Source organism: Lepidochelys kempii, chromosome 22 (genome assembly GCF_965140265.1).
Source record: "Lepidochelys kempii isolate rLepKem1 chromosome 22, rLepKem1.hap2, whole genome shotgun sequence".
Lineage (NCBI taxonomy): Eukaryota > Metazoa > Chordata > Testudines > Cheloniidae > Lepidochelys > Lepidochelys kempii.
The window spans coordinates 10064769-10091745 of NC_133277.1; the positions used below are offsets into that span (position 1 = coordinate 10064769).

At 47.5% G+C, this 26977-nt stretch overlaps 1 protein-coding gene across 8 annotated transcripts in view; it reads right to left on the minus strand.

The window, feature by feature from the left end:
* Nucleotides 1–26977, minus strand: part of B3GAT1 (beta-1,3-glucuronyltransferase 1) — an 80013-nt gene that overhangs the window by 8937 nt on the left and 44099 nt on the right. For 2 of the 8 annotated variants that reach the window (XR_012155944.1, XM_073321098.1), the window contains exons 1-5: nt 14318–14650; nt 11060–11182; nt 10778–10924; nt 6906–7414; nt 945–1241 (exon numbers count right to left, since the gene is read on the minus strand). Coding sequence is in view for 7 of the 8 variants with exons in the window: in XM_073321098.1 (XP_073177199.1) it covers nt 945–1241; nt 6906–7414; nt 10778–10924; nt 11060–11182; nt 14318–14342 (1101 nt within the window). In the remaining variant the exon portion in view is untranslated. Of the gene's footprint in view, nt 1–944; nt 1242–6905; nt 7415–10777; nt 10925–11042; nt 11183–14317; nt 14651–26977 lie in introns of those variants that run through there. The other 6 variants (XM_073321095.1, XM_073321094.1, XM_073321093.1 and 3 more) reach the window with 5 other exon arrangements.

Sequence of the window (26977 nt, forward strand, 5' to 3'; positions counted from 1 at the left end):
TACACCCTGTCCGTTTACCGTTCTAAGAGGGAATCAATCTGGAGTGCGTTCTACACAACATGCCTTCTCCCCCCATTCACCCTAGCATTAGATCTCACTTCTGACCTCCCTCTGCTCTTAGGACACATTGTCACTGTCATGTTCTTGTTAGGCAGAGCAGCAGAGAGGGTGAGCAGAGCAGATGGACTGTCTGATGCAAACGTCCCAGTCAACTCTGCTTCATGCCTCTTTAGCTCTGCCCTGGATCCCATCTGTACCACTACACCCCACATGGATGCCTGTTTGCTTCCCAGCATAATGCAGGACATTATTCTTTTCCTCCTCACCTCTCTAAAACCAATGCTTTCCTGCAACATCTTTTGAGAAGCGGGAGCATAGCTGCAAATTCACTTTGGTGTTCTCTACTATACATGAAAATGAAACTGCAAGGCAGCACATTTCATATAGGAAATGCTCTTCCACACAATGCATAATTCATCTGTAGAACTCACTGTCACAGGACATTGAGACCAAAAAAAATTAGATATTCATGTAAACAGTAAGGATGTCATGTAGAGTAACCATAACTAGCAGAGACATTTATAAAGGGGATAAACCCTCACACTCAGGGCAGAAGCGAGGCACTAAGGCCCTGAGCTTAAGATGAAACTTCCCCACTATGTATTTTACTTCATAACCCATTTATGGGGGGAAGTGGAGGGAGAGCAGGTTGTGTCTTTCCTTGAAGCATCTGGTACCAGCAACTGCATGAGACAGGATATTGGACTGGATGGGCATTGGGCTAACCCTGAGGGATGGGAGATGGGATACTGGCCTGGTTAGACAACAGATCTAATCCTATATGGCAGTTCCTATGCTCCCTTTTCAAGTTTCTGCATTTCCTTGCAATTGTGATTAGTGATAGATGCAGAAGAGTGGGTCCATGTACCAGAAAGAGTCCATACCTTAGTGCAATTGGCAGCTTTCGGCTCAAGGTCATTCAAGGTCACTAATTCCCGGAGAAGGCTGCTCTCTTGGTAGCCACCCTTCACTCCTCGCAGTTTGAAGTAAGCCTGAGATCGCTGGAGTATCAGCCTGAGGTTCACAGCAAAGCCCGCCATGTCGATGGCAAACGGGCGGTGGGGGTCAAAAACAGTCTTCCAGCCATACACCTTCCCCGCTGCATTCACTTTGGGTGACTCGTAGCGCAAGCCACCCACAAAGGCCACCGGCCACACCGACACCTTCCTGGTGGTGCGCATCTGGGGGCAAGGAGAGAGAAGGGCACAGTGAGTGCGTGGAGTGGTGTGGGAGGGGAGAGGACACCCGCTCTGACAGTTGCTAACTCACACACAGTGTTCAGTCCCAACTACTTAAACCACATATGCAACGTGCAGGGACTCTGGACAGTCCCCAGCAAGACCTCTGCGTGCACTGCAGCACCAGACCTGGGTGTTCTGAAGCAGGTAAAGGCCAGTGGACACAGAGAAGCAAGGCACTATAAATGAAAGCCAGGAAGGCTGGGTTCTGTTCCCAGCTCCACTTCAGGCTCCCTTTGTGACCTTGGCCACATACTTTAACCTCTGTATGCCTCCATTTGCCCAACTGTACAAGGGGATAAGCCTTGCATTGCAGGGTGGCTAGCAAAGTGCTTTGGAGAGTCTCAGGTAAAGATGCTAGCAAATATGCATATGCGCAGTTATACTAATTATTCCTGCTGAGACCTCATTGTGGCAAAGGCTTCATGCAAGGAACAAAGTAGCAAATAAGGGTTACAGCCAAGGTTTTAAAATCTGCTTTTCATCCACAGGTCTCAAAGCGCTTCACAAAGATGGGTCAGCATCATCATCCCCATTTACAGATGGGAAAACTGAGGCATGGGGGCAGAGCTTGTGCAGTGTCACATGGTGTGTTAGCAACAGAGCTAGGAAGACTAGATTTCTGGAAACTAAACTGTAGAGGAGAATTAGCATCCAGTGATATTCAGGGTAGCCTCCATTTTGTGAGTCACCATTGATGGGAAATGGAATAACATTTGGAATGAGGTACTACAAACGTGGTTCTCAGATGAGGGGCAGTTTAGAAGTCTGGCTACCTAGTAAACTCCGAACAAATAGGATGAGGTTTTGCAGCAATTTATCCCTTGTCTTGTCTCCGCTCTGCTGGCAGGAGCATGCTCCCTCTCTGCTGCACCTTCTGCTTTTCATCCAGACCCTCAGACTGGGGATTTCCCAGTGCTAATCTCATGAATGTTAATTACAGTGAGAGACCTGAAGAGCTGAAGGCACTTGCCCTTTTGCATTACACACATGCTAATGGCAGCCCTTATCCACAGGAACTAGTCCCCCATGTTTATTGTGCAGCCCCTTTCACTGGCTGCTTGGTGCCTCTTAATGCAGGTAGGTTTCAGGGGGAGGAGGAGAGAGTTGTCAACCCTCCAGGATTGTTCTGGAGTCTCCAGGAATGAAAGATTAATCTTTAGTTAAAGATTACATCATGTGATGACACCTCCAGGAATACGTCCAATCAAAATTGACAACCTTAGAGGAGAGGAATCCAGAGACAACATCATGTCGGTTAACAAACGGGCCCTCATGCCTTCTTAAAAGGTAGTGTTCATTTCAGGGTAGCGCTTGGTGCTGTAGCTAGAACCTGCCACAGAGAAGGAAGTAATGAAGCAGCTGGATTGAAACAGCATTCAGCCTGGTCTGCCTGCAGTCTTATGTACAAACCTCATTTGCTGGGTTCTTTGCTATGGGATTTAGGTCTGTGCCAAATGGCCAAGATGACAACCTGCCCCCTTGACCTCAATACACCAGTCTGTGCAAATGAATGCAAGATAAAACAGAAGACCTTACGAAACAGGTGGGGGGAGAGAATAGGTGCCCCTATACCATGGTGATGGGTGCAGTATATGTACCTCAAAAGAGAGGCTGAACAAGGGACCCTCTGGCACGGCAACTAGTGAATGAGGAGGAAGGGGATCATCATGTCTTGTACCACAAGAGCTTCCAGGAGCGCAAGGCAACAAATCATCTCAGAACAGTAACTACATGTCTGCAAGTGAGTTCCAAGGAGGTGGGGGGGGTAGGTTCATAGGGGGTGTAGAACTAGCAGTGAAGGGGTGAAACTAAAAAAACACTTCTGCTCAGGTTTCCAAAGCCCTTTGCAAATGTTAAGCAGGCCTCATGTCATGGCGGTAAAGGTGGTGTTACGATACCCATTTAATAGTGGAGGAGACAGGCGTAAAGGAAGGAAGGAGGGTCCTGTGAGGAAAGCACTGATTTGAGACTCAAGATGCAGGTTCAATTCTTGCTTGTGCCACAGTCTCCCTATGTGACCATTGGCAAGTCTCTTCATCTGTGCCTCAGTTTCCCTATATATACACACAATAGGGATAATGACCCTTCCCCCTACCCCCACGAGGATAATTTTGTTAATGTACGAGACGTGCATAGGGATTGCAGTGATGGGGAACAGCTAGGCACCTGCGCAGAAAGCAGTGACTTGCCTTCTTCCAGAGGATCTGTGGCATAGATAAAACTAAATGCCAGGAGTCCTGGCTTGCAGCTCTAACCACTTGAGACACTATCTCGCAAAGGACATTTAAAACAATAGTGAATTTAAGAGCCTCCAAGGGACATGGAGGGAGCCTCATTGCCGGGGATATTAAAAATGGACTGAAACATAGTGCAGAGAAGAAGCCCTTGCTGTTTAGAAGGATGGAGGCATGATCTTTCCTGCCCTTAAAGTCTCTGGTTCCCTGTGAAGTTATTCCTGTGCCCTTGTCAATGATGGAACCTAAAGAATCTGTCTTTTCTGGGGCTGATGAAAAGCTGCATTGTTGGGAACATAATCCTGCCTCTCCAAAGAGCACTGACAGTCTCATGGGGACACTAAACCCCGAGCTGTAGGCCAGATGCAAGGTAGAGACAGGAAACCTGTTCTGAACGAACAGACACAACCTCCAAACAAATAGAATCCTTCCCTTTGGAACATGTTTGTGCTGGAGCAGGGACCGTCAAATACACTCCATGCAGACTTCATACTAAGCTCCCTATCTTCAGCCATTATCACCCACCCCAAACTCACAGAAATGTAGGGCTCAAAGGGACCTCGAGAAGTCAGGTCCAGCTCCCCACACTGAGGCAGGACCAAGTAAACCTAGACCACCCCGACAGGTGTTTGGCCAGCCTGTTCTTAGCAGAAACCTCCAATGACGGGGATTCCACAACCTCCCTTGGAAACCTATTCCAGCCCTTAACTACTGGTATAGTTAGCAAGTTTTTCCTAATATCTAACCTAAATCTCCCTGGCTGCAAAATAACCCCATTACTTCTTGTCATACTTTTAGTGGACATGAAGATCAGCAATCACTGTCCTCTTTATAACAACCCTTAACGTATTGGAAGACTTACGTCCCCCCTTCAGTCTTCTTTGCTCAAGACTAAACATGGCCAGGGTTTTGGTTTTTTTTTTAAACCTTTCCTCACAGGTCTGGTTTTCTAAACCTTTTATCATTTTTGTTGCTCTCCTCTGGACTCTCACGAGCCTTCACTTCAATTAAAGTAGCATCATTGTTGGGTGGTATAATACACTGTGAATAGAACCTTTTGAGGTTCAATTCAGCAGCATCTCTTGAAAAAGAGAGTGATGCCTCCCAGTTGAGATTAGGTTCGCACATCTACAGGCAAGGCCCAGAGGGAGGTGCACTACAGATCAGACCAGGTTTGATGCTTATCTTCTGTAACATCTAGATGAGCATGATTGCACATGTACACACACAAACACGCAGAACAGACATGATGGGAAGAGAAATTACGAAAGGACTCAGATAAATTCAGTCCCCTCTCAAAGCCACTTCTGGAAGGAAACAGTGGAAGACATCAAGGATGAGATTTTAGCTGTCTCCCTGAGCTGAATTAGAAAAACCTGGGAGCCCATTTGTCTCTGGATGCTGCAAATCAGCAGCCCCAGAGGCGAGCACTGCTTGCATGTTTACAGCCTAGGTTTAGTCAACTCAGTGGCAGAATCTGAAGGGTTACGCTCTTCAGAACAAACAAGTATTGACAAACGCCTGCTTTCCATGCATGTGCGGCAGCCTGGGGAGACAATCGCACAGTGCGTCTCTGAACAAGATGTCCTGCAAGGGCAACCATTGTACTGCCTGACTTTGTTCAGAGAACGTTGAAAGGGCTCTATTTACCCAGAGGGATCTATGCAGAGCAGGCTCTTGCCAGAGACAGAATTTAAGTAATAAAGGCACTGAGGTGGGGGCAAGCAAACAGTGAGGAAACAAGGGAAAGCCCAATGATGCCTGAAGTAGGATGGTACAAGCCAAATGGAGTGTGATCTGGGGAAGATGCCCTAGGTACAGGGTCAGGGCTAAATTCCCCCGTAAAGCATACGGAAGCACAAAGCCATGTAAGTCCTATTGCCAGGACTTTGGTGGGATGCAAGTGGCAGTTGTGCTGGTGCTCTGTACAGGGGGGAACTTCGCCCCCACTGACCAAGAGAGCATGCTGCAGCCCAACAAGTGAAAGCATTGTCCAATACATGCTGACTGGGTGAGGTGCAAGGACTCCTACACAGCTATCTAGGAAGGGATATTTATAGGCTGGTCGCAGGCAGTGAAAGCTGTTCCCAAACTGAATGGGAATGTAGAGACCATTCAGACTAGACCTGGGTCATGCAAGTCCCAGTTATTTGAAACCTGCTTCAACATATCTCGTGTCCCAGTCCTGGACTTGAACCACAAGCCCATCCTCCAGCCCTTACTCATGAGAATAGTCCCGTTAGCTTCAGCTCAATTACTCGCATGAGTAAAGGTTGCAGGGTCAAGCCCTAGGTGCATTCTTGGAACTCCTGTCTTGTGCCATAGTTTAAGATGTCACCATCATCCCTTGAGCCTATCGCCTTGGATCACACTGCAGTAAACCCATTGCTCCTTATTCCTTTGCTGAACCTATTCATTCCACAGCTGCCCTTAACTTGCAATAGCTACCTTCCAGCCCTGTGAGCCATCTCTAACACAGTCACTGTTTTAAGGACATTAGAGGGTATATTACCGCCATCCAGACCTGTCTCTCACATGCACACTCACCTATGCTTAGGCCCAGAGAGACCCAATGAAGGTTTCACAGTGGATGCATTTCCAGACAGTACTAATTAAGCGAGAAGCAACCATAACTCATACTTCTACAGCTTTACAAAGTGGAGAAAGAGAGGACTGGAGGAGCCAGCCAGATGGCTCTACCCTGAACAGCTTAGATGATGCCAGAGAGCTTTCCATTTAAGACAATTAAGGGCCTGATCCTGCCAGAGGATCAATGCTGCCATGTGGTGCTGCCCACCATTCCCACAGAAATCAATGAAGCAGACCGGCTAAAGGGGAATGATGGGAGCAGGGAGTTCATACAAGGGGGCAGCATAGACCTGGGGCTCATTGGAAGGAAGTGGTAACTGAGGGTCACAATGAATCCAAAATGATGGGCTCTGCAACTGGCACAAACAGCAATGCCCATACCCCCTCCCCCATCCATAGACCCCTCACCCTAATGTGGGGTCTGCACTACTTTTCCCGTGGTCCCTTTGACATTAGGAAATGTGCCCCATTTTCACTGCCTGGTGCCCGGGCGCCAGAGCATGCTGAGAGGTGGTTTAAATGACATTGCTTTAGGGGTGTATTTTACTTAAACTAAGTGGCGATGACAGGCCTTGGGCTCAGGAGAGTGTGTAACCGTGTTACCTGCTGGCTGGAGTACGTCACTGACACCAAGTGCCTTGTTACTCTGTGCTGCAAGCAGTAATGTTGTTATGGATGCTCCTGTGCTTGGCCTCCGGGGACCTGTGCGGAGGCCTGCAAGCTCAGGGAATGGGGATGGAGGGGAGCGTAACCAGCTGAGCAGGCCCTGCTTGCATCTTACCTCCTCGAAGAGCTCCAGGCTGTAGGTGTTATCGTCGTCAGCGAAGTAAACAATCCCAGGTTGGCTGCTGTTTTTGTTAAAGGTCTCTCTCAGCCACCGCAGGGCCAGGTTCCTCTGCATGGTCCCGCGGGGGATCCTGGGGTCCCTCATGTCTCCCCGCAGCTTGTAGTTGCGGGGCGTCTCCACATTGAGGTGGGTGTAGTTCAGCCCCGTGTCCCGCAGCAGCCGGGTGACGAGGGGGGTGCGCCTCTGAGAGTCCTCCACCAGGATCCAGTGCAGGTTGGGCACATGCAAGAGGGTGTTGGCCAGACGCGTCAGTTCCGCCTTTTGCACCGGCCGACTGTAGGTGGGGGTGATGATGTGGATGGTAGGGAGGGTGTCCGACCATGGGGGCGGGCGGGTGTAAACGTACTCTGTCCTCACCACCTCCACAATGTCGCGGTCTGACAGGCAGTACTCCTTGGAGTCCGAGCCTTGGGCCAGATCACGCCTGGAGTCGCCACCCTCATCTGCACAAGGGCATGAGAGAAAGAAAACACATACAGTCAGTCCTCTAACAGTTTCCTCTACACCACTCCCTCGGCAAAGCCAGCAGGCAGCTTGGTAGCAGGGGAGGTCACCCTCTTGGTCTGAGAGCAAAGGAGACAAGCTGGAAAACTGAGGCCTTTTGCAAGAAACAAAGAACCCACAAGACAGAGATGGCAGCTGGTGAACTAGCCACATGGGCAAAGTTCTGACAGCTCCAGGCTAGCGGGAGGGAACTGCTCAGAACAGCAAGCTTTGAAGGCCCAAAGATACAACAATCAAGTGCGACATACGGGTGTAGAATAACAGGTACTCTGACACTAATACAGCACCTTCCAACCCCAGAGGATTCCAAAGTACTTTGTATTCCATGCCCCGGGGCAGGACTCTGCAGCTGTGCACAAATGCATAGCAACAGCTCAGGACAGCAAGTGAAGAATACCATAACCAGTGGGAGCTCCAGAGACAATATGGGTCAGCACAATGGAATTGGCTTCCGTTGGGATTTGGCCAGGGTAACATTGTATCCCATTTAGGAGGTGCTCCTTAAATCCAGGCACTGAGTTGAGATCTTGAAATATGTCACCTAGTCACATCACAAGTGTTCACACAGCTCTGACTAACCTTCCAGGTGGGGCCTAGGGTCTTTTGAGGCACTCTCTTATTTGGCTGTTCCAAAGTCCTGGTCAGGAATCTTGCAGGGATATATGCAGGATGTTACAGATACAAACACCACAACTCTTGCAACGAGTACAAACGACCAGGACTTCAGAATCCCTTGCCAAGAGTTTCCCTCTATATTGGCTAAGACGAGATAAACCTTCACATGTAGGCTTTGCTGATTTCGATTTGTACTTTTTTAATAAATTTTGACAGATTTGTTGGTATATTGTTGGCATCACGTCTTAATACACAAAGTAAATATCCTTAACTCAACCTCAAACAATTTTTTAAGCAGCATTTTTCTTACTTTGCCTCCCTGTACATTTTGATTATTACGGATGGAAACCTTTTGTCTGCTTGCATGCACACAACAAAACTGACGTTTACCAATAAAAATAAAATCCTTCCAAGCCTACCCATGTTTGCCATTTCCAGGGCACTGCAGCCCTCTCATCAGTACCATTAAGAGCATAATCTATAATTACACTAGGGATGATCAAACTTAATGAGAGATATCAACACTTATGGTCCAGGACATAAGCCAAGCATTGTCTGCAGGGCATGTGATAATAGTGTAATATGGGGTTTTGACACTTCCCAACAGTGGCAAGTACCAGAGGACAAAAGGATACAGGAGTAGATGGACCATAAGTCTGACCCACTAGAACAATTCCTACATTCTTGGCATACTCTTCTATGTTATTCTGCATCACCCATCAACCTGGATATTGGGGGTAAACACCACAAGTGACTTAAGACCCAATATGTCAAGTAGCTGATCATCCCCAGCGCCACTGAAAACTGACGGACAGTTCAGTACCTGCCAGGATCAGGCCCTTTCTAAGATAAATTGCCTCCACTGTGCACAGCCTAGCAGTCTAGAAATCTGAAACACGGGAAGCAATTCGCACCCTGAATAAACTGTGAACTGTATTTGATAGCACAGAGGCAGAACATAATTAGACAGAGTGGAACTTGGCCAGGACGCATGGGTTCGTTGGTCAAGACCTTAGCTTTAAATCCTCTGGCACTTCCACTCCTCACATACCATGCTGGCCAACACTAATTTGCTCTTCTCATCTCTGGCACCTCCCACTCAAGTCTCTCAAAGCTACTTTACAAATATGAATGGATTTATCCTGCACACCCTTCTCAGGCACACCAATGTCTTCATCCCCATTGTACAGATGAGGAAACTGAGGTACAGAGCATGGAAGCGTTTTGCCCAGGGTGTGCCAGTGAGTCAGAAGTTGGGCTGGGAAACAGGACCCATTCCCAGTTTTGTATCATACACTCAAGGCTGCCCTTCTACCTTGCAGGTCACTGTTCATTTATAGAAGTGTCTCCTACCTTCCAGGGCACTGAGCTGAGCCTGGAGGGGTGAGGAGACGGAACTCCATTTTCCTTTAATAGCATCAACACACTCGCCTTTCAATTCCAGTATGCTCCTCTTTGTTGCAATGCACTCCTCCAGGTTCGTGGGGAGAGCTCTCACCCACCTGAACCTCTCGGGGTGAGGGGGACCTCTCGGGATGGGGGCAGAACTATAACTTCTCTCAGAGCTGTCCTGAGCCAGTTCTGTGGCAGAGTAATACAGAGGAGCCCTTCTCCTACAGTTCATAGAGGGGAGGAGGTGAAGCCACTCAAAAGGTCTTAGAGCTGCTGCCAGATTTAAATAGCACATCAGACTACAGGTAGAGAGTAAGGCAAAGCCACACCAAATTGAGAGGGGAGAAGGGGACCTGGTGGACAGTGAGAGGTAAGGGGAAGAGAGTTTAGAACATTGGCAAGAGATGGGGAAACAGAGCTTAGCTCCCTCCCTACAAATACACCGGTGCTCCTCTCCAAGATAGAACCCAGGAGACAGCAGGGCCCAAGGAAAAGGCAGAGAGGGGATACTGGCAAATGTGCTGGGCAAGGCGGCATCTTCCCGACGCTGCTTGTGCTCCTTGGACATTGGTGCCACTCTGACAACAGAGCAAAAATTCACCACCTCAGAACCATCCACCCACATCTGATCTCAGCTACTCCAGACCAGAATTCCACTGTATGGCTTGGGTGCTCAGTAATTTAGAGGCTGCCTCTCTCCTGAAGTTCTAATCCAGATGGGGAGACAAGCAGGAAGTCCTGAGCTCCCTCTCCCCAGACCTATGCCTCTCAGCCAAAGGCCCTTGACTCAGGAATGCACTACCCAGCGTCCCCCTTCTAGTCCACTGCTCTTTACCCAGCTTGTTTGGACGCCCTGGAGGATATTTTCTGTTGCATTTATCAGCATTGCTTCGGCTACTGTTTTTATTGCAAAATGTGTCATTAGCTTCTACAGGATGAACTTCTGCAGGGACCATCAGAAGGGATTTCCTCTTTCCACTCTCCAACAGGAGACACAGTGATGAGTAGGAAACACAGCCATTGGGCATTGGTCCACATCTTCTTTTAAGGCTCTGTCTTACAAACTGTATATTTATGACCACGGGAGCTCTCCAGTTCCCAACAGTAAACTGCCCAGCTTCCAAGCCACAGGATCTGACGCTTAGCAAGAACCCCCCAAGCTCTGGGCTTTCCCTGTAACAGAGCAGGGGAGGCTGCTGCCTGAGCATGGGCCACAGGTGGAGATGAGCATGGCTGTCATGAAAGGGATGGAATGAGACATGGGGATGTGGCATGGGCTGGTCAGTTTCTCTCACCCTTGTGCACTGCAAGCAGCGGAGCAATGGTGCTCTGGTGCCAGACGGTGATTAACAGCGTCCAGGGCAGAACTATCAGCACGATAGCCAGGATGTCTCTTCTCTTCGGCATCTCCAAGACTGACTGGACCCACAGCTCCTCATTACCTGACAGCGAAAACCCCAGAGACAGAACAGCAGAGCACATGGAGAACAGAAATAAATGGGCAAGAAGGAACAAGGACAGAGAGAGAGCAGCAAAGGCAACACGGCTCGCAGGTCTTACCAGTGCTCACAACCCACCCATTGCAGAAGCAGGTTCGGAGACGCAACGGCTGCACGGGCTGGAGGCCACGCAGGGAGTGCTTTCACGGGGCGTAGCCTGAGCCACTGGTGGGAGCTTCAGGAACCCATCAGGAAGGAAGCCTGAAACACAAAGTAAAGGAGAATAGGCAGAGAGAAGCTCTGGGAACAGCTGCCCTTCAGGGACACCACCCTGGTGCTAACAAGTCCTCCCTGGGAGGAAGGAGCCTGAGGAGCTGCCAGGGAGGCAGGAAAAGAGTTGTCTGGGTGTTCAGGGCTTTGCATTTCCCATGCCCCAGAACAGCCAAGCAAGCTCCGGTTTCCAAGAAGTGTAGTGCCTCTGAGCCCTCCCCCAGGTGAGAAATGGGCACCTGGGCATGAGCTTTAGGCAAATAGCTGTGTGTATGGATCCCAGAGCATATCCAGCATATGGCACCTGCCTTTGTGGCCTGCATTAGCCTCTTGCTCTCCCACAGGAGCCCTGCAGCAATACATCAGCCTCCATGAGCTGTAAACAGCCACATCACGTTCTGACCTCTGCAGATTTGCAATCTGCTTTGCTACTAGCAAACTCTAAAAGGCCCAAGCAGCAGGGCCTGGCCAGTGAGAAAAAGGCCAACATTCTGCTCCCCTGTATGGTAACTGTTCCCAGCTTTACACAGAAGAAAGGAGAAATGCGGGAGTACCCTAGCCAGTGGGAGGCACTAGCCAGTTTGGAGGGGACAATAACTAGACCTTTACATCTTCAGAGCATCTCTTGTCACTAAGCAAGCCTCAGGAGCCGCCTCTGAGGTGCTGCTCCCATTGTACAGGCAGGGAAGCAGAGACCCAGAGTGATTAAGTGACTTTCCCAACATATAAACCAGCGGTAGAGGCAAGCTTAGAATGCAGGAGCTGGTTCCCAGTCCTGTGCTCTGACCACTGAACTGCACTGCTCTCTGCCAGGTGGAGGGCTTGGCAAAGAATCCAGTGCTACCCCCATCTGATGGGAGATCTTCATTCAAATGCTATTGGGAAGGTTGCTGCAATGCCATGGGTTACTCTGCACATGTCCCTAGAACAACCCCAGTGCAAATCGCCTAACCCCTCCAACTCCCATTTCGGCCACCTGGAGGAACCTATTCCCACAGCCTCCGGTCTCCTGCAGACTTGCTCTGCATTCATTTCTTCCCTCTCTGAACTGCCAGGACTGAAGTATATTAAGCTGCCACACTGGCTTAGTCTGATTCAATAGAAGCACACACAAGTTTTAAGCAGACTGTATTTTATCTGGGTGTTATCTTGGCAAGCAGTGTACAGCACTTAGCCGGCACATGCAGGGTGGACAGTTTGCAAACACAGAAAGCGGTTTAGTGCACTTGCTCCCTGGGGGGAATGGCTTAGCCAGCCACACAAACCCCTGCATTGCAGGTGACAAGGGGGCACCCAGGGAATATCCTAGCCAAAGGCAGGGGAGGATCTGATACAGGGTGAGTTGCCCTGGGTTCAGGAAAATAGTTGCCTACATAGCAAAACCTCTGATTTGTCTTTTTCTCCTTCATTGTTGTACTCTGGAGCCCTCACTTTGCTCACTTCTTAGGTTGAAGGGGAGTCATCTGTCCCGTCCCCCCCGCAAACACACACACTGTGCTGGGACATTAGGATATCTACAGATGCTTGTATACACGCTATAAACTGCACATCCAAAGATTTCTCATTGGTGGGACATGTGCTATTGTACATTCCAAAGATGTTGCAGTGTCCTGAACAATTTGGTCTGATCTGCAGGTCCATTCTGTCAAAGTACCATGCCCTTCTGAGGGCTTATGGCACACACACTAGGCCTCATTCAAGCATCTTATCACAGGACGCATTCTGTATAATCAAAGTCATCACCTAGCCCGGTAGTAGATATATTAGGAAAAGGACAGAGCCCAATAACACTCAGGGGGCCTGTGAAGGATCAGGAAAGCTGCAGCCAGTGGTGGAGGATCTCATCTATTGGAATCAAGCTTCCCATTGCCCCATCATCATAAACCAACAGGAAAAGGCTTTCACAACCGGTTCCAAGGTGGAGTCCAGGAGGCGCTTTTGTGGCCAAACACGTTCCTAGTTGCTCAGAGAGTGAGTGCCTCCTTCAGCTTAGATTTCTCAGCACCAGAGAGAGCAGCTTTGCCCAGACAACATACACCAGGGACAAAGGGAGGCTTCTTGCCAGCAAGGATCTCCCTTTCACACAAGCAGAGGCTGGCTCCTAAGCCAGACAGGGTCCTGGCAGTCTCCCCGCGCAGACAGCACCTTGGGGAGATCAAGTCTTATCCCAACTGGCCTCATCCTCTTGCCCTGGTGGTTTCCTGAACACAGGGAAGAGAGCTCCGGGGTCATTAACCCTAAGACCTGCACCCACTTACATAGCCAAAGCATCTGCTCTTCGGAATACAACCTTAAAGTCTCTCCACGGGACATATCCAATGGACAGCTCCTGTGGTGTGCGGCTCTCAAGGGACTGAACTCCTTGCTTAGTAGAGTACCTATGTTGTGAATGCACTGAGCAACAGCTGGTACCACTGGAAAGCTGAAGGAGAAACGGACACACTAAGGAGCTTCTGAGAGCCAATGGACAGCAGTTGGCAAAAGGCAGGCGCCTCAGAATTCAGTGCTCTAGCCTTAGAAGGTGCATCCACATGGGAGCAGGTCTCTTGTCAGGACAGTACCTGCCACAATGGGGCCCTGATCCTTGGTTGAGATTCCTAGGCATCACCAAAATAATAATAGGACTGCAGGCTGGAAAGGGCATAACAGGACCAGAGGATAGTGAAGAAATGGTCATCCTAGAATGGGATAGCCACGTGCAGGGCAGAGCAGAGCAAGAAGAATGCACCACTGCTCTGGTTGGGTACCCCAAGCCTCACTAGGTTTAGGGAAGGATGAGCCTCTGGGCCAGCCTGCTTCTGCTTCCTTCCCTTTAGCCAATGGGTTGACACAGGAATGAAAGAATCCACCTGCTGGAGGAATTCCCCAGCTAATGTTTATCATTCAGATTCAGAAAACCAAGTCGGAGGGGCGCAGTCAGACAATATTCACTACTCCCCCACTGAAGAGCAGTGATGGCTGGGTACCCACTTCTGGACAGGTCCCTTTGGGCTACCAACTTGTAGCCTTTATGCCACATTTCTGTGGGCTCAGCTGCCTGCCAACATTCAAAACACTCCCTGTCTTTCATTCTACAGGGAAGACATTTGCTCAGTACTATTCAAGTAATTTGATTTTATAGACTACCTTGTGAAGTCTGAGAGAAGGACATTATATGAATTCATCTGGGACAGTTGGAAATGGCGTGAGCATTGGATTTAAACAAGGCTCCTCATGGCCACCAGGACGTGACACTGCCATATTGCCCACTGGACTCTGGAAAAACACAAGGTGAAATTCACTCTGCTGCATGTATCAACTGTGATCCACACGTTTTAACCAATCCAGTGCCTTCCAATGCTGCGCAGTGGTTGTCGTGCTGTACGCTAGGGCCACATGGCACCTCATGGAAACAGCTGGAAGTGATTCAGAATCTGCTGCTCCTAAAGCACGAGGCTTCGGCACCCCCAAAGAGGCCCAGGCTACTTGAGCTGAAGGATGCTCTCCATTATTAGTTGGCAGCAGGCTCGTCAAAACCACAACATTAGTTTTCAAAAGAAATGACCATTTTTCATGTCAGCTGAAATTTTTCCATGGAATAGTTTTATTTTTCAATGAAAGTTCAAAATAGAAATTTGTTTCCTTTTGGTTTTCAGTTTTAGGTTTGGGTTCCCCCCCACCCTTTCCCTTTTACATCCTTCTACTAAAGAGGGGAGGGGAGAAGAGAAAGTGGGTTTTCCACCCTCACTGTGAAAAATGAAGATAAAATATTGCTCTTTGGGTTTTTGAAAACTAAAATGAAACAAATTTTCAACTCAGAACAAAACAAAAAATTAGCTTTTTGGGGCAAAAAATTTCAAACAAAACACAAGTGTTTCTTTCAGGCTGAAAAGCCTTTCTTTCCCAGAAATGCATTTTGATTCACTGCAAGCATGACTATGACACACAGTGAAGTAGTTCTTATTCCATTCAGTAGGGAGCAGCAGTGCACAGTCAGTACATTACAATACTGAAGGATGAACAAACACTGAAAGAATTTTTTTTTTAAAATATTGAGTTTACCTGACATCAGCTTTGTCATTTATCTTTTGAAACAAGGCTGCTTTGATTTGCAATTTGGCTTATAGTCAGTTTCATCATCTGTTTTTCATGCACAGCCCTAATGCTGTGGTGTTTGGGTTTCCTGGTTTGCATGGGGGAACATTTATAGGAAATTAATATAAAAACATTTTAATTGAATTTATGTAAATATTCAAATCATTTATTGCTGCAAGACATCACTGAAGCCAAGAGGTTGGCAGGACTGAAAAACTGACTGGATATTTATCTGAATAAGATGATGAGCCAGAATTACAATAATATATATTTTTAAAAACAAAAACAAAAAGCTTGGGAAGTAATACAAACCCTCATCCTTCAGGGCATGAACCAAAACATCTAACAACTAGGAATCAGAAAGGAACTTGCCCTGGGGTCAGGTTATCCCATAACTGACATTGTAGGGTTCTGGCCACCGTTACAGACAGGATGCTGGCCCAGAAGGTGCACTGTACAGTGCTAGGCACTATATTCCACCCAAACCACTTCTATTCACAGGATAGTTTGAAAGATAACTTTTCTTACAAAACTTGCATTTGGGGCCAAAGGTGAGCTGAATTCCCTGCCACCAAATAACATTTTAAGTTACATTGACGTTTTTTGAGTCTCCTGTCTTGTATGGAAAATGACTTTGGGGGATGAATTAGGCAAATTAGAAGGTAATTCCCAGTTCTAATTTCCATGGACCACATTCACTGATTGGTGTAACTGCAAATGGACCAGTTTCACTGATAAAACTCCCCATGGTTTCAATGGGAGCTGCACAATAGGAACTGACCCACAAACTTCAATGGAGTTGAACATCACACTACATCACACATTTGGCACTAAAATGCTGCAACTCAGCAGGACTGGACGGAGCCCAAAGATATAAACTTTAAGCCCAAAGATCCAGCTTTAGTCCAGAAGATGACATGAGAATAAATTCTTCCCTTTCAATAGTATCATTTATCCAAGGATCTCAAAAATGCTACATAGACATTAGCAAACTAAGCTTCACAACACCTGCTGCTCTAGAGAAGCACTATTATTCCCATTTTATAAATGGAATAACCGAGGCACATAGCAGTTAAGAGATTTGCCCAAGGTCACACAGCAAGTCAGTAACAGAGCTGCAAACAGCTCCGATGCCCAGCTCATTGCTTTAACTACTAGACAACACACAGGAAATATAGATAATTGGCTATCAAACAGGTAGTTCCTGATGAGTCCAGGTTTGGTTATTGGGGAGAACTGGGAAAAGGGGAGCAGGGAACGTCGCTGGAAGATGTTTCATTTGAGATTTTTGCATTTGGCAGAGATGGCCCGTAAAACACAATCTAAAAATAAAGGTAGCAATAAAACCTCTTGCTCATTAATTACTCTGTAAGCCATTACTGCCTAAACCCCCATAACATTAATGGTGGTGATTATAAGTACAGTAACAGAATTGTGAATCTAATTACTGTGCAGTTATTAAGCAGAACAGAATGGGCATGCTTTCTTTTAAAGGACTCAGAGCCAGTGCATAAAAATAAGCACATGGGGGGGTTAATCAGAGCTGCCAGTTTTAACCTCAGACTCTCCTGAGTGTGGGATAGGGGATGGGGAACTCAGTACTACAATGATCCCAGGAGGGCGTGTAATGGAGCACCCAGGCTTGAGCTAATGTACCACAATGCAGGAAGCAAAGCTCAAATCAACTCAAGAATTAGAAGCAGGTCAAGCGATTCAAATGATCTATTACTCACAGCTTGCTGCTCTGCTGTCCAGCAGAAAAACAAATTCAACCACAATAGCTAAACAGCTACAACTTATTCCAATGGGCCAGAAGTCTATGATGTTGAACCAGCGGCCCAAGATCAATGGTGAGGTTTTCCATCATCATCTCTATAAACCTGAACACTCACCTCAGACAACTGGTAGCACAACAAGGCACACACACTTACTTATAATGGCCCTGATTCAGCGAAGCACATGCTTGAGTCTACACATATTCACCAAAGCACTTAAGCCAATGTTTAAAGTAAGTGCTGTGCTGATATGGGGCCTAGCAAGTAGTACCTTAAGCCACGCGTAAGCCCACTGATTTCACTGAAACTGCTTCCAGAGTAATTTTACCACGCAGCATGAAGAAGGGAACCCTGGCCCTGAGCAAAATGGTAAGACATGGCACCGACACATTTAACTAACAGGATAATACTGTGACGATGCTAATCACCACTACTCTGTCCTTGGCTTTCTGTTATAGCCCCTCAACTATCTATGCTGCCTATTTCGATTTGATGCTCCTCAGGGCAGGGATCACGTCTACCATCTTGCCCAAAGGTGGCCTGGGCACTGTATAAAGAGTTGTCGTAATTCTTTGCCCTTTGCCATTGGAAAACCAGGTGCACAACCTCTCTCGCATCCCAAATAAAACCGCTGTGGGGATCTCTACCTGCTTGCTCTCGTATTGTCCACATCACAAAACACACAGAGCTGGCCATGAATGTGTAGACGTGGCTCAGGAGGGGTCCCATGCTGGATTAGCAGAGTTTTCTGTAGGGCAAGACTGAGAAACACCAGCTGAGTTGTGGAAAGGAGCCCAAGACTGGAATAGCAGGAGAGGCTGTTGGCCAGGGATGAAGTGGATCAGATCTGTGCTGGGAGACCAGGACTGGAGAAGTAGGGTGGATTGCAGGACAGAACTGAGATACTATGTCTGAACTGGGGAGAGGGACCCAGGCTCGAATAGCAGAGAGGCTGGAGGTTGAGGAGCAGCCCCAGAGCTGTATTGGGAGCCCAGAAGTAAAATATTAAGGGGTGCTGCAGGCAGCGACCGCGATGCATTGGGTATGTGGGGCCCCAACTCCCAGCCCTGTGCTGTGATGACTAGGATAGACAAGGTGGATTGGCAACTTCAATTCACCCAATTCTTTTATTATAAGAAAAAGGGGATATTCAATTAAATGTAAAGGTGACAAATTCAAAATTGATCTATGGAAACACCTGTTCATACATTGCACAATGCAATCTCATTGCCACAGGACACCACTGAGACCAAGAATTTAGCAGGATTCAAAAAGGATTAGTTGTGTATATGGATAAGACGACTATCCAGATTTATAAAATATTTTTTTAAAAAGAAGAATTTTAGGAGGGATATCAACCCTTAAGCTTCAGGGCTTAAGCCAACCTCTAATTTACAGGGATCAGGAAGGAACTTTCCCAGGGGCCAGCTATCCCATAAATTGGCACTGCAGGGTTTCTTGCACCATCTCAGAAGCAGCTGGTACTGGCCACTGTTGGAGACAGGATGCTAGACTATATAGACCCCTCCTCTCACTTATGTTTAGGCTTGGAAGATCTCGATTTTTCTCTGTAAATGTCAATAAATTTTGATTTCACTGTACACACGCAAACCAACAAAAAAGATTTCCATCAATAGTAATCAAAACATATAGATAGGCAAAGTCAGAAGTCTACATGGGAACATAGAATCATAGAATATCAGGGTTGGAAGGGACGTCAGGAGGTCATTTAGTCCAACCCCCTGCTCAAAGCAGGACCAATCCCCAGTTTTTGCCCCAGATCCCTAAATGGCCCCCTCAAGGATTGAACTCACAACCCTGGGTATAGCAGGCCAACGATCAAACCACTGAGCTATCCCTCCCCCCCATATCCTTAAATCAAACTTATCAGAGTTTGATTTAAGGATATTTACTTGGTATATTTTGACATGAGATGGACCACTCTACCTGTTCCTATAATTTTACTGAGAGTAAGAAATAACATATACAGGAATACAGACTTTAGATAAATGTTAAAATATTTTGTGTTTTAAATGAGTTTCATTTTGATGGGGTTTAAAGTAACTTTTCTCTATCAAGATGAAAATTCCAGAAGATACGTTGTTTGATTTATAGCCCACTTCCAAATAGAAAGATTACTGTAAATTGTCTTGTTTGGGAAAAGAACAATGACTTTAATCATAAGTTGTTCAACTTATTTTTAATGTTGCTGATGGGTGAATGTTGAGTACTGGTTGCTGGTAAAAACCTTAGCAATCAGCTATATTTATGAGATTTTTTTATGTCAGACTTTCTGAAACTGATGACAGTGCTTCTGAATCTCCAAGACCTGGACATCTTGGGGAAGAGAAGTCAAGACGGGAACCAACAGGTTTTGCCAGCCTCTCACCAACCTCCCAGCACCTGAAGGTTTGTTAGCAAGGACTGCTGTTCTAGCACAATAGTACTGTCTGGCTCCTTGCCTATAGTTCCAGCTCCTACCCCATGAGAGTCCAGAAGACTTCTAGCTGAAGAATTCGCAAATCCCCATTTATCTTCAGTATCTTTCCTTTTTTCCACTGCTGTCCTTTGTTTTTATTAGCTGGGAGTCGCCCCAGTCTGTTTAGATCAGTGGTTCTCAAACTTTTGTATTGGTGACCCCTTTCACATAGCAAGCCTCTAAGTGTGACACCCCCCCCCTTATAAATTAAAAAACACTTTTTTTTTTATAGATATTTAACACTATTATAAATGCTGGAGGTGAAGCGGGCTTAGGGGTGGAGCCTGACAGCTCGCAACCCCCCACATAAAACCTTGCGACCCGCTAAGGGGACATGACCCCCAGTTGGAGAACCTCTGGTTTAGATTCTCTAAGGTTATGGTGTGGAAGTGTAGCAATGCACATGCATGGGTGTGTGAGCACTCCTGAAGTCCACACAGGGAAGGCCCCAGGAGAAGTTCCCTGGCCAAAATGGCCCTAGATATAAGAACTATTAGTTTCAGTCTGTTCTGTGTTCTATGTTTAAAAGTCCTCAGGGATTTGATATTGTCACCTGGAATTTCTGGTAAACAAGAGTTGTCAAAGTGATGCTATTCTGTTCAGGTCTGTATTGCTAATAGCTCTCTTGGTGGGAGGAAAGGGTTAGCCACAGCACAGGAATAGAACTCCAAGAAGGCAGCTCTATAACTGGCTCTGAGACGGTGGTTCAGACATGAGAGAATAATTTGGTTTCAGTATTAAGACATTTAATCAGCTCCAAGTTATAGGATTTGATTGACATTGATCAAATTCTTTTGCTGGGATTTATAACCAAACTGACAGCCATTTTCTTCGAATCCTCTTTAAAAATCTATAAGGGTTGGTTATTTTGAGTATTAATGTGATGGTTTAACTTATTTCCTGATGAGAGTAACTCATTGATTTGACCTTGATTTGATGGCTGTTGGCCTTTATTCTTGGTTCAAAGTAACTAACAACAACATTTTAGCTCTGATGAAATGTTTTCTTGATTTTAATTTAATGAGTTTTAATTAAATTTATAAATTGATACCAAAAAACATTTCTTGCAATAAGCAAGTGGGTCAAGAGTCTTTAAGGACCTGGGTGGATACCAGCCAGACAAGCTAAAAGCTTGACTAGCTCCCCCTAATTAGCCTTTGGTTCTCACAACCATTTTATTCACTTTGGGGTGGGGGAAGCGGATAGAGCAGTGAACTGGGACTCAGGAGACCTAGATTCTATTCCTAGCTTTGCCACTAGCCCACAGATGACCTTGGGCAAGATGACCTCTTCATCTCTGTGCCTCAGTTTTCCCATCTGTAAAATGGGACCTCCTTTGTAGAGCGCACTGAGATCTGTGGATGAAAAGTGCAATTGTCATTATACAGATTTACCCATGCCAGGGTCACTGCTGATATCTTGCATTGAATTATTGAGACTGACCTCCAGCTAATATCCAGCCCCTGAAAACTTGCTGTGCCTTTCCTTGTGAGACAAGTCTTGCACAGACCCAAGAGAGCAGGAGACGTATAGAGACTAAACCAAATAGTTCCTGCTGAGCCAACAACCCGCTGCTGGCTGAATGTGTGCTGCTGGCATGGCTCTGCCAGTGGTGCTTGGGCCTCTCACTCTGTCACGATGCCAGGGCCTCTGCAAGTCACCAGTGGGGAGCAGGAGAGATCCATGGAGGAAACAGGGGGGCAACAGCCTTTCCCCAACCTCCCCACGTTAAGAAGCGGCACTGAGTTCTCTGCCTCCCCCACCAGTGGGCAAACGAGACCAGAGAATCCTTCCTTCCATGGTGTTGGGTTCCAGACTCCTCAGCAGTTTCATGGATAGCAGACAATCCCAGGAGCCACTGCCCACCTAAAGACACTGGGGACTATGAGCCAATCAGCAGGAGATGGGAGCTGCACCCAGAGCTCCACATTCCTCAGTTTTATCTCCCAGATGGATCTGCATTATGTTCTCAGTTATAGACATGGAGATGAAATTCCTCACTTCCCACACAGCCTTGCCATTTGACTCAGTGGCTGGGAGAGGCAGAGGGACCTCTGCAGGGCCTGTTTCCCTGCTCAGCAATCAATCAGAGCCATTTGAACATCTCTCCCACACACGCCTTTCCCTACTGTGCATGTCAGCTGGAAAACATCCTGCTAACTCCGTGTGCGAGCTCCTGCATCTGAGGGGTCAGTACTTATTTTTAATTATTGAAACCAGACAGAAAAGGAGTCCTCCTCTATTTTAAAAATCATTAATAACCCGATTCTAATATAATATTTAAAAGGAAAAAGCATGAAACCTTGCAGCTCTTTGGCTGTAACGTGAGAATAGTAAGAAACCTGCTTCTCTCCTATTGTGAGCAGAGGAGTGGGTTAACAGCACTTTGCATTTATCTGGTGCCTTCATCCTGAAGGATCCCAGAGCTGCGTTACAGACCTTGGCCAAGCATTTTCCAAAAGAGACTAGTGATTGTGGGTGGCCAACCTGGGACCCCTTAGAATAGGCCTGATTTTCAAAAGGCAGGCGACTCAGCACTCTGAAAACTCAGACCCTTTTGAGGGGTGTCAGGTTGGTCACTGAAAAACTGAGGCACCCAAAATCAAGTCACTTCTGAAAGTGTTGGGCTTTTTATGCCGGTACCACTGAAATGTGGCTGCATCTGGGGACAATGGGAGCGTTGTTAACACCACACTCAACAGATCAAGGCGGGAAACAAAGAGGAAGGCCATATCCAACGGAAAATGCGTTGGAATTCTGGGAGGCAGGATATCTCCAAAATGAGCATATTGTCAATCCTTAACAACTAGAACCCTTGGGTTAAAACTACTGCATCCTACCATGCAGAGAGAGCCACAGGGACTTGAATGCCCACCCCCATGTCTGAGCAAGACCAGTTCCCGCATCAAAGCGCCTCCTGCTACCATGCTGGGGGCATATAGTATCAGCACCACTTCAGAGGAACCAGCGCTGCCCCCTGAGTCACAAACACCAATTCCTGCAGTCTGGCTGGGATTGAGGAACAGGCTGAAGTCAGGAGAACAGCAGAATACCCAGCTGGCAGGTGGGCACCAGGCAATGCCAACCAGAGCTTATGGCCAGAGGAGATCCCTGGCTCATACTCCTGTTGGATGGTTTCTTTAAAGGTATGGCTCAGCTTCCAAGCCCAGTTTAGTCCGGGGGTAGAGGAGGGCTAGAGGGAGCCAGGAGGTGACCTCTGTACAAGTCACTAATGGGACCAAGGGATTAGCATTGATTTTTTTAAACGGCACAGTGAAGGGAGGGGGTTAAAAAAAAGCGCAACATCCAACAATAACTCAGCAACTTACAGTGCGATCAATCCCTGCTCACAGTCCCATATCCATTCGTGCAGCCATAAACCCACCCACCCATCCGCTTGGAAACAAGGGGTCGTGGTGTCATTTTAAATTGCCTGCCTTGTCTCTCCTCACCCCTCTTTCTCCATGGTGGTTGTGACGGACCCCACCTCCCTAGGAGCCAGTGGGGTTCCAATACACAGGAAGTCCATGCCCCCTGCACACCAAGAAGCCATGCTCCACAGAATGGCCCCCTTCAACCTTGGCAGCAAGGGGGACCAGGCCAGGCTGTTTCCCCCACCCCACCTGACAGGGCTACACCAGCAGCTATTATTACAGTCCCAAGCAGAGTGGCTCCTTTGCCATTCTGGGGCCTGAAAAAAAGGGGACTCCTTCTCCCCCACCCCACATGAACCACCTTGTGCCCAGCTATTCAGGCTTGGTTCAGGGAGAGAAAATCTGGGTCCTAGTCAAACTCTAGGTCGGAGTGCCTGGCACTGGATGTACTAGCTGTGCAGCTCAACCAGCTTTCAGAGAGAGACTGACCATTTTCAACTGAAGCGTCTACCCCAGTCCTACACCTGGCTGTCACACTGCTTCCTTCCACGGCCCTAGGCCCTACCAAATTCACGGTCCATTTTGGTCAATTTCACAGTCATAGGAATTTAAAAATCATAAATTTCATTGTTTCAGCGATTTAAATCTGAAGTTTCACGGTGTTGTAATTGTAGGGGTCCTGACCCAAAAAGGAGTTGGATGGGGGGTTGGAGGGAGGTTGCAAGAGGTTATTGTAGGCAGGGTTGTGGTACTGCTACCCTTACTTCTGCGCTGCCCCTGGTGACGGCTCTGCCTTCAGAGCTGGGCGCCTGGAGAGCGGTGGCTGCTGGCCGGGAACCAACTCTGAAGGCAGATCTGCTGCCAGCAGCAGCACAGAAGTCAGGATGGCCTGGTATGGTATGGCCTGGCCTGGCCACCCTGACTTCTGCACTGCTGTTGGCAGGGTGCTGCCTTCAAAGCTGGGTGCCTGACCAACAGCCGCCGCTCTCCGGCCGCCCAGCTCTGAAGGCAACACAGAAGTAAGGGTGGCAATACCGCGACCCCTCTAAAATAACCATGTGACCCCCACCCCCACCCCGCAACTCCCGTTTGGGCCAGGACTCCCAATTTGAGAAACTCTGGTCTCCCCCGTGAAATCTGTATAGTATCAGGTAAAAGCACACAAAAGACCAGATTTCACAGTCCATGACATGTTTTTCATGGCTGTGAATTTGGTAGGTCCCTACATGGCCCTGGACAAATCACTTTGATTCCCTGTACCTCAGCTTCTTTTATCTTGATTATGGTATACAAGTACCTTCTCAGGGACAAAATACTGGGTCCTAAGTGGCTTTTTAATTGAGAGGGAAAAGGCATAACAAAGAACCAAAGGCTGGAAGTTAAAGCCAGACGAATTCAGGTTAGAAATAGGGCACACATTTTTAACAGTGAAGGTGGTTAACTATTGGAACAAACTACCAAGGGAAGTGGGAGATTCTCCATCTATTGATATCTTCAGAACAAGAACATACTTCTGGAAGGTATGCTTTAGCCAAATACAAATTATTGGGTTCAATGCAGGGGTAACTGGATGAAATTCTATGGCCTGTGATGTACAGGAGGTCAGACTAGAATAATCTGATGTTCCCTTCTGACCTTGAAATCTATGAATCTGCAAAATGAAGAGACTAATTAGCTACCTTGGGGACCAGGATTGTGAGGCTCAAATAGTTAGTGAGCCCGATTCAGCAGTTGTACAGATACTAATGCAAACTGGTCCTGAAACGGATGTCAGTGACAGAGCAATAAGACTTATACCAAGCTGGTTTTTGCAACAAAGACGCACGATGAGGGTAATTTACTCCAAACTGATACTGACTGAGAACCAGCCTCAGCCCTGATGCACAAAGTGCAGCTCTGTCCTTTGGGTCCAGGGTTCTCTCTAGGATTCTGTCCAGGAGGACAAGGAAAGGTAAGCCCGAGAGAAGGCGGGAGACAGAGTTAAGCCAACATTTCCACTGTCTGAGCTGCGAAAGCCAGTGAGCACATGCACCATCCAGCACCCCAACCCAGAAGCAACGTGAGCTCTAACCAGGAGCATGACAACTCGCCTATCCCTGCTCATGGCTATACAACCCCATTCATTGTACCCAACCACAGCTCCCACCTCCAACAACATCCTTTTTACAAGTCGTGTGCAGAGCCCACCCTGTGATTAAGTTTAGAGGCAGATAGAATGATGGGAGATGGTCGCACAGTTCTGGGTGGACATTTGAGGAGCCATGGACATGCCAGGCAGGAGCATCACTAAATCACATCAGTGAGAGACAGACAGGCAGAGCATGTGACAAATGCTAACTGAGCAGATCAAATTCTGTGGGTCATGTGAGGTAGGTAGGAGCAAGAGGAGCCCTTGGGGAGTGTAAGGGACTGCAAGGTGTGGTGTAAGAATATTGTAATCGTGCAGTAATTATGGCACATCTCAGATCAACAGGCAAATTACATCACTATTATTATGGCTGTCACCATCCTACCACGGCTGTGCCAAGCAGGCAACGGGCCATTACTCACCCAAGGGCGGGCACTGCTGGGAGAGGACAATGACCTGGAAAGGGAAGATTCCCCTTCTCCTCCCACCACTAAAGGTGTTTCTCCATCACTGCCACATCCATCACTTCAGGGTAGGAGACAGAACAAACCCAGCACTGCTCACTTCACAGGTTGGAGCCACCACAGGTTTCCCCACATGCAGACCTGACCCTCCTTGAATAGAGAAACCAGAGAGAAGCCAGACCTTTGGTCAGAACCAGCCTCAGATATAAATATAGGAGGCAGCTGCTGAAGGGGAGAGAGGAGACAGGCTGAGCAGCCCCATACGGACCTCTCTGACTGCACCAGCCAGAAGTTAAATGGAGTAGGGCATGGGCTCTCAGCTGAGAGGTTGCGATCCCCCTCGGTGCGGGTTCCAGGGGGTCACAACCGCTCTCCCTTTCTTTATGGCTCAGTGGTAGGGAGGGTCCCACATCTTTTTTTCTTGTAACAGTCCCAAAACAGGAAATGCTGGGAAGCTCTAGAGTAGATGAACCAGGCTAGACGAGTTCCCACTCAGCATGGCTTGAAGAGGGAGAAGTGCAGGTCCTCACATAGCAAGTTCAATTACCAGAAGAGACCAGCTAGGCAATAATAATAAAATATATTGCAAAGTGCTTTTTATCTATGGATATCAAAGTGCTTTGCTGACACCTCATCCCCATTTCCCAGATGGGGAAACTGAGGCAGAAGGAAGGGCAGTGACTTGCAAAGTCACCCAGCAAACCATTGCCACAGCCAGGAATAGAACCCAGGTCTCCTGAGTCCCAGTCTAGTGTTCTATTCACTAAGCAACATTGCCTCCTATAGTAGTCAGTAGACTCTCAGAGTGGCTAATGCTGGAAAGCGTACACTCCTGCATAATGCCCCTTCATGTGCAACACTAACCCTGGGTGGGCAATTTCTTTTTACCTCAGCAAATGTCCTAAAGCATGAGAGTTGAAAGCACTTACCCTTCAACACTGCAGATATTATTCCTGTAAGTGACTAAACTTTAAAAGCAAAATGAAACATACTAAGCTATTTGTCTCAATTTATAATAAGCCAGTGCACAGGAGGCAGCTGGGAATAGAGGGAGAACCATTGTCCTCTACTGGTGGATCCAGAAGTGCTCGCCGGCCTCAGGCTGCAAATGGAGATTTTCTTTTAGCTCAAGGGGTAGGGGTAGGAGTTTTTTGAAAAGGAGGATCCGAGTGCCAGCCTTGTTGCCGTGATGAAGACCCCCAGTGACCATCATGTGCAACAGAGAGAGAGCCATAAAATCCCTCCATGCCCACAGATTTATTTCAATATTCTGCAAAAGCAAATTCTCTCAAGTCACTTACGTATTGTATAAAAAAAGCATTTCCTTTCACCTGTTCTAGACATGCTGCCTTTTCAGTGGAGAGGGCACCAGGATAGGAGTTGGAAGGCCTGGGTTTCATCACAGCCCTACCACTGACTCCTATTTGAGCAAGTGGCTTCCCCTCTCTATGCCTCAGTTTCTCCACCTCTAAACAACACTGGCAGCTTTAGG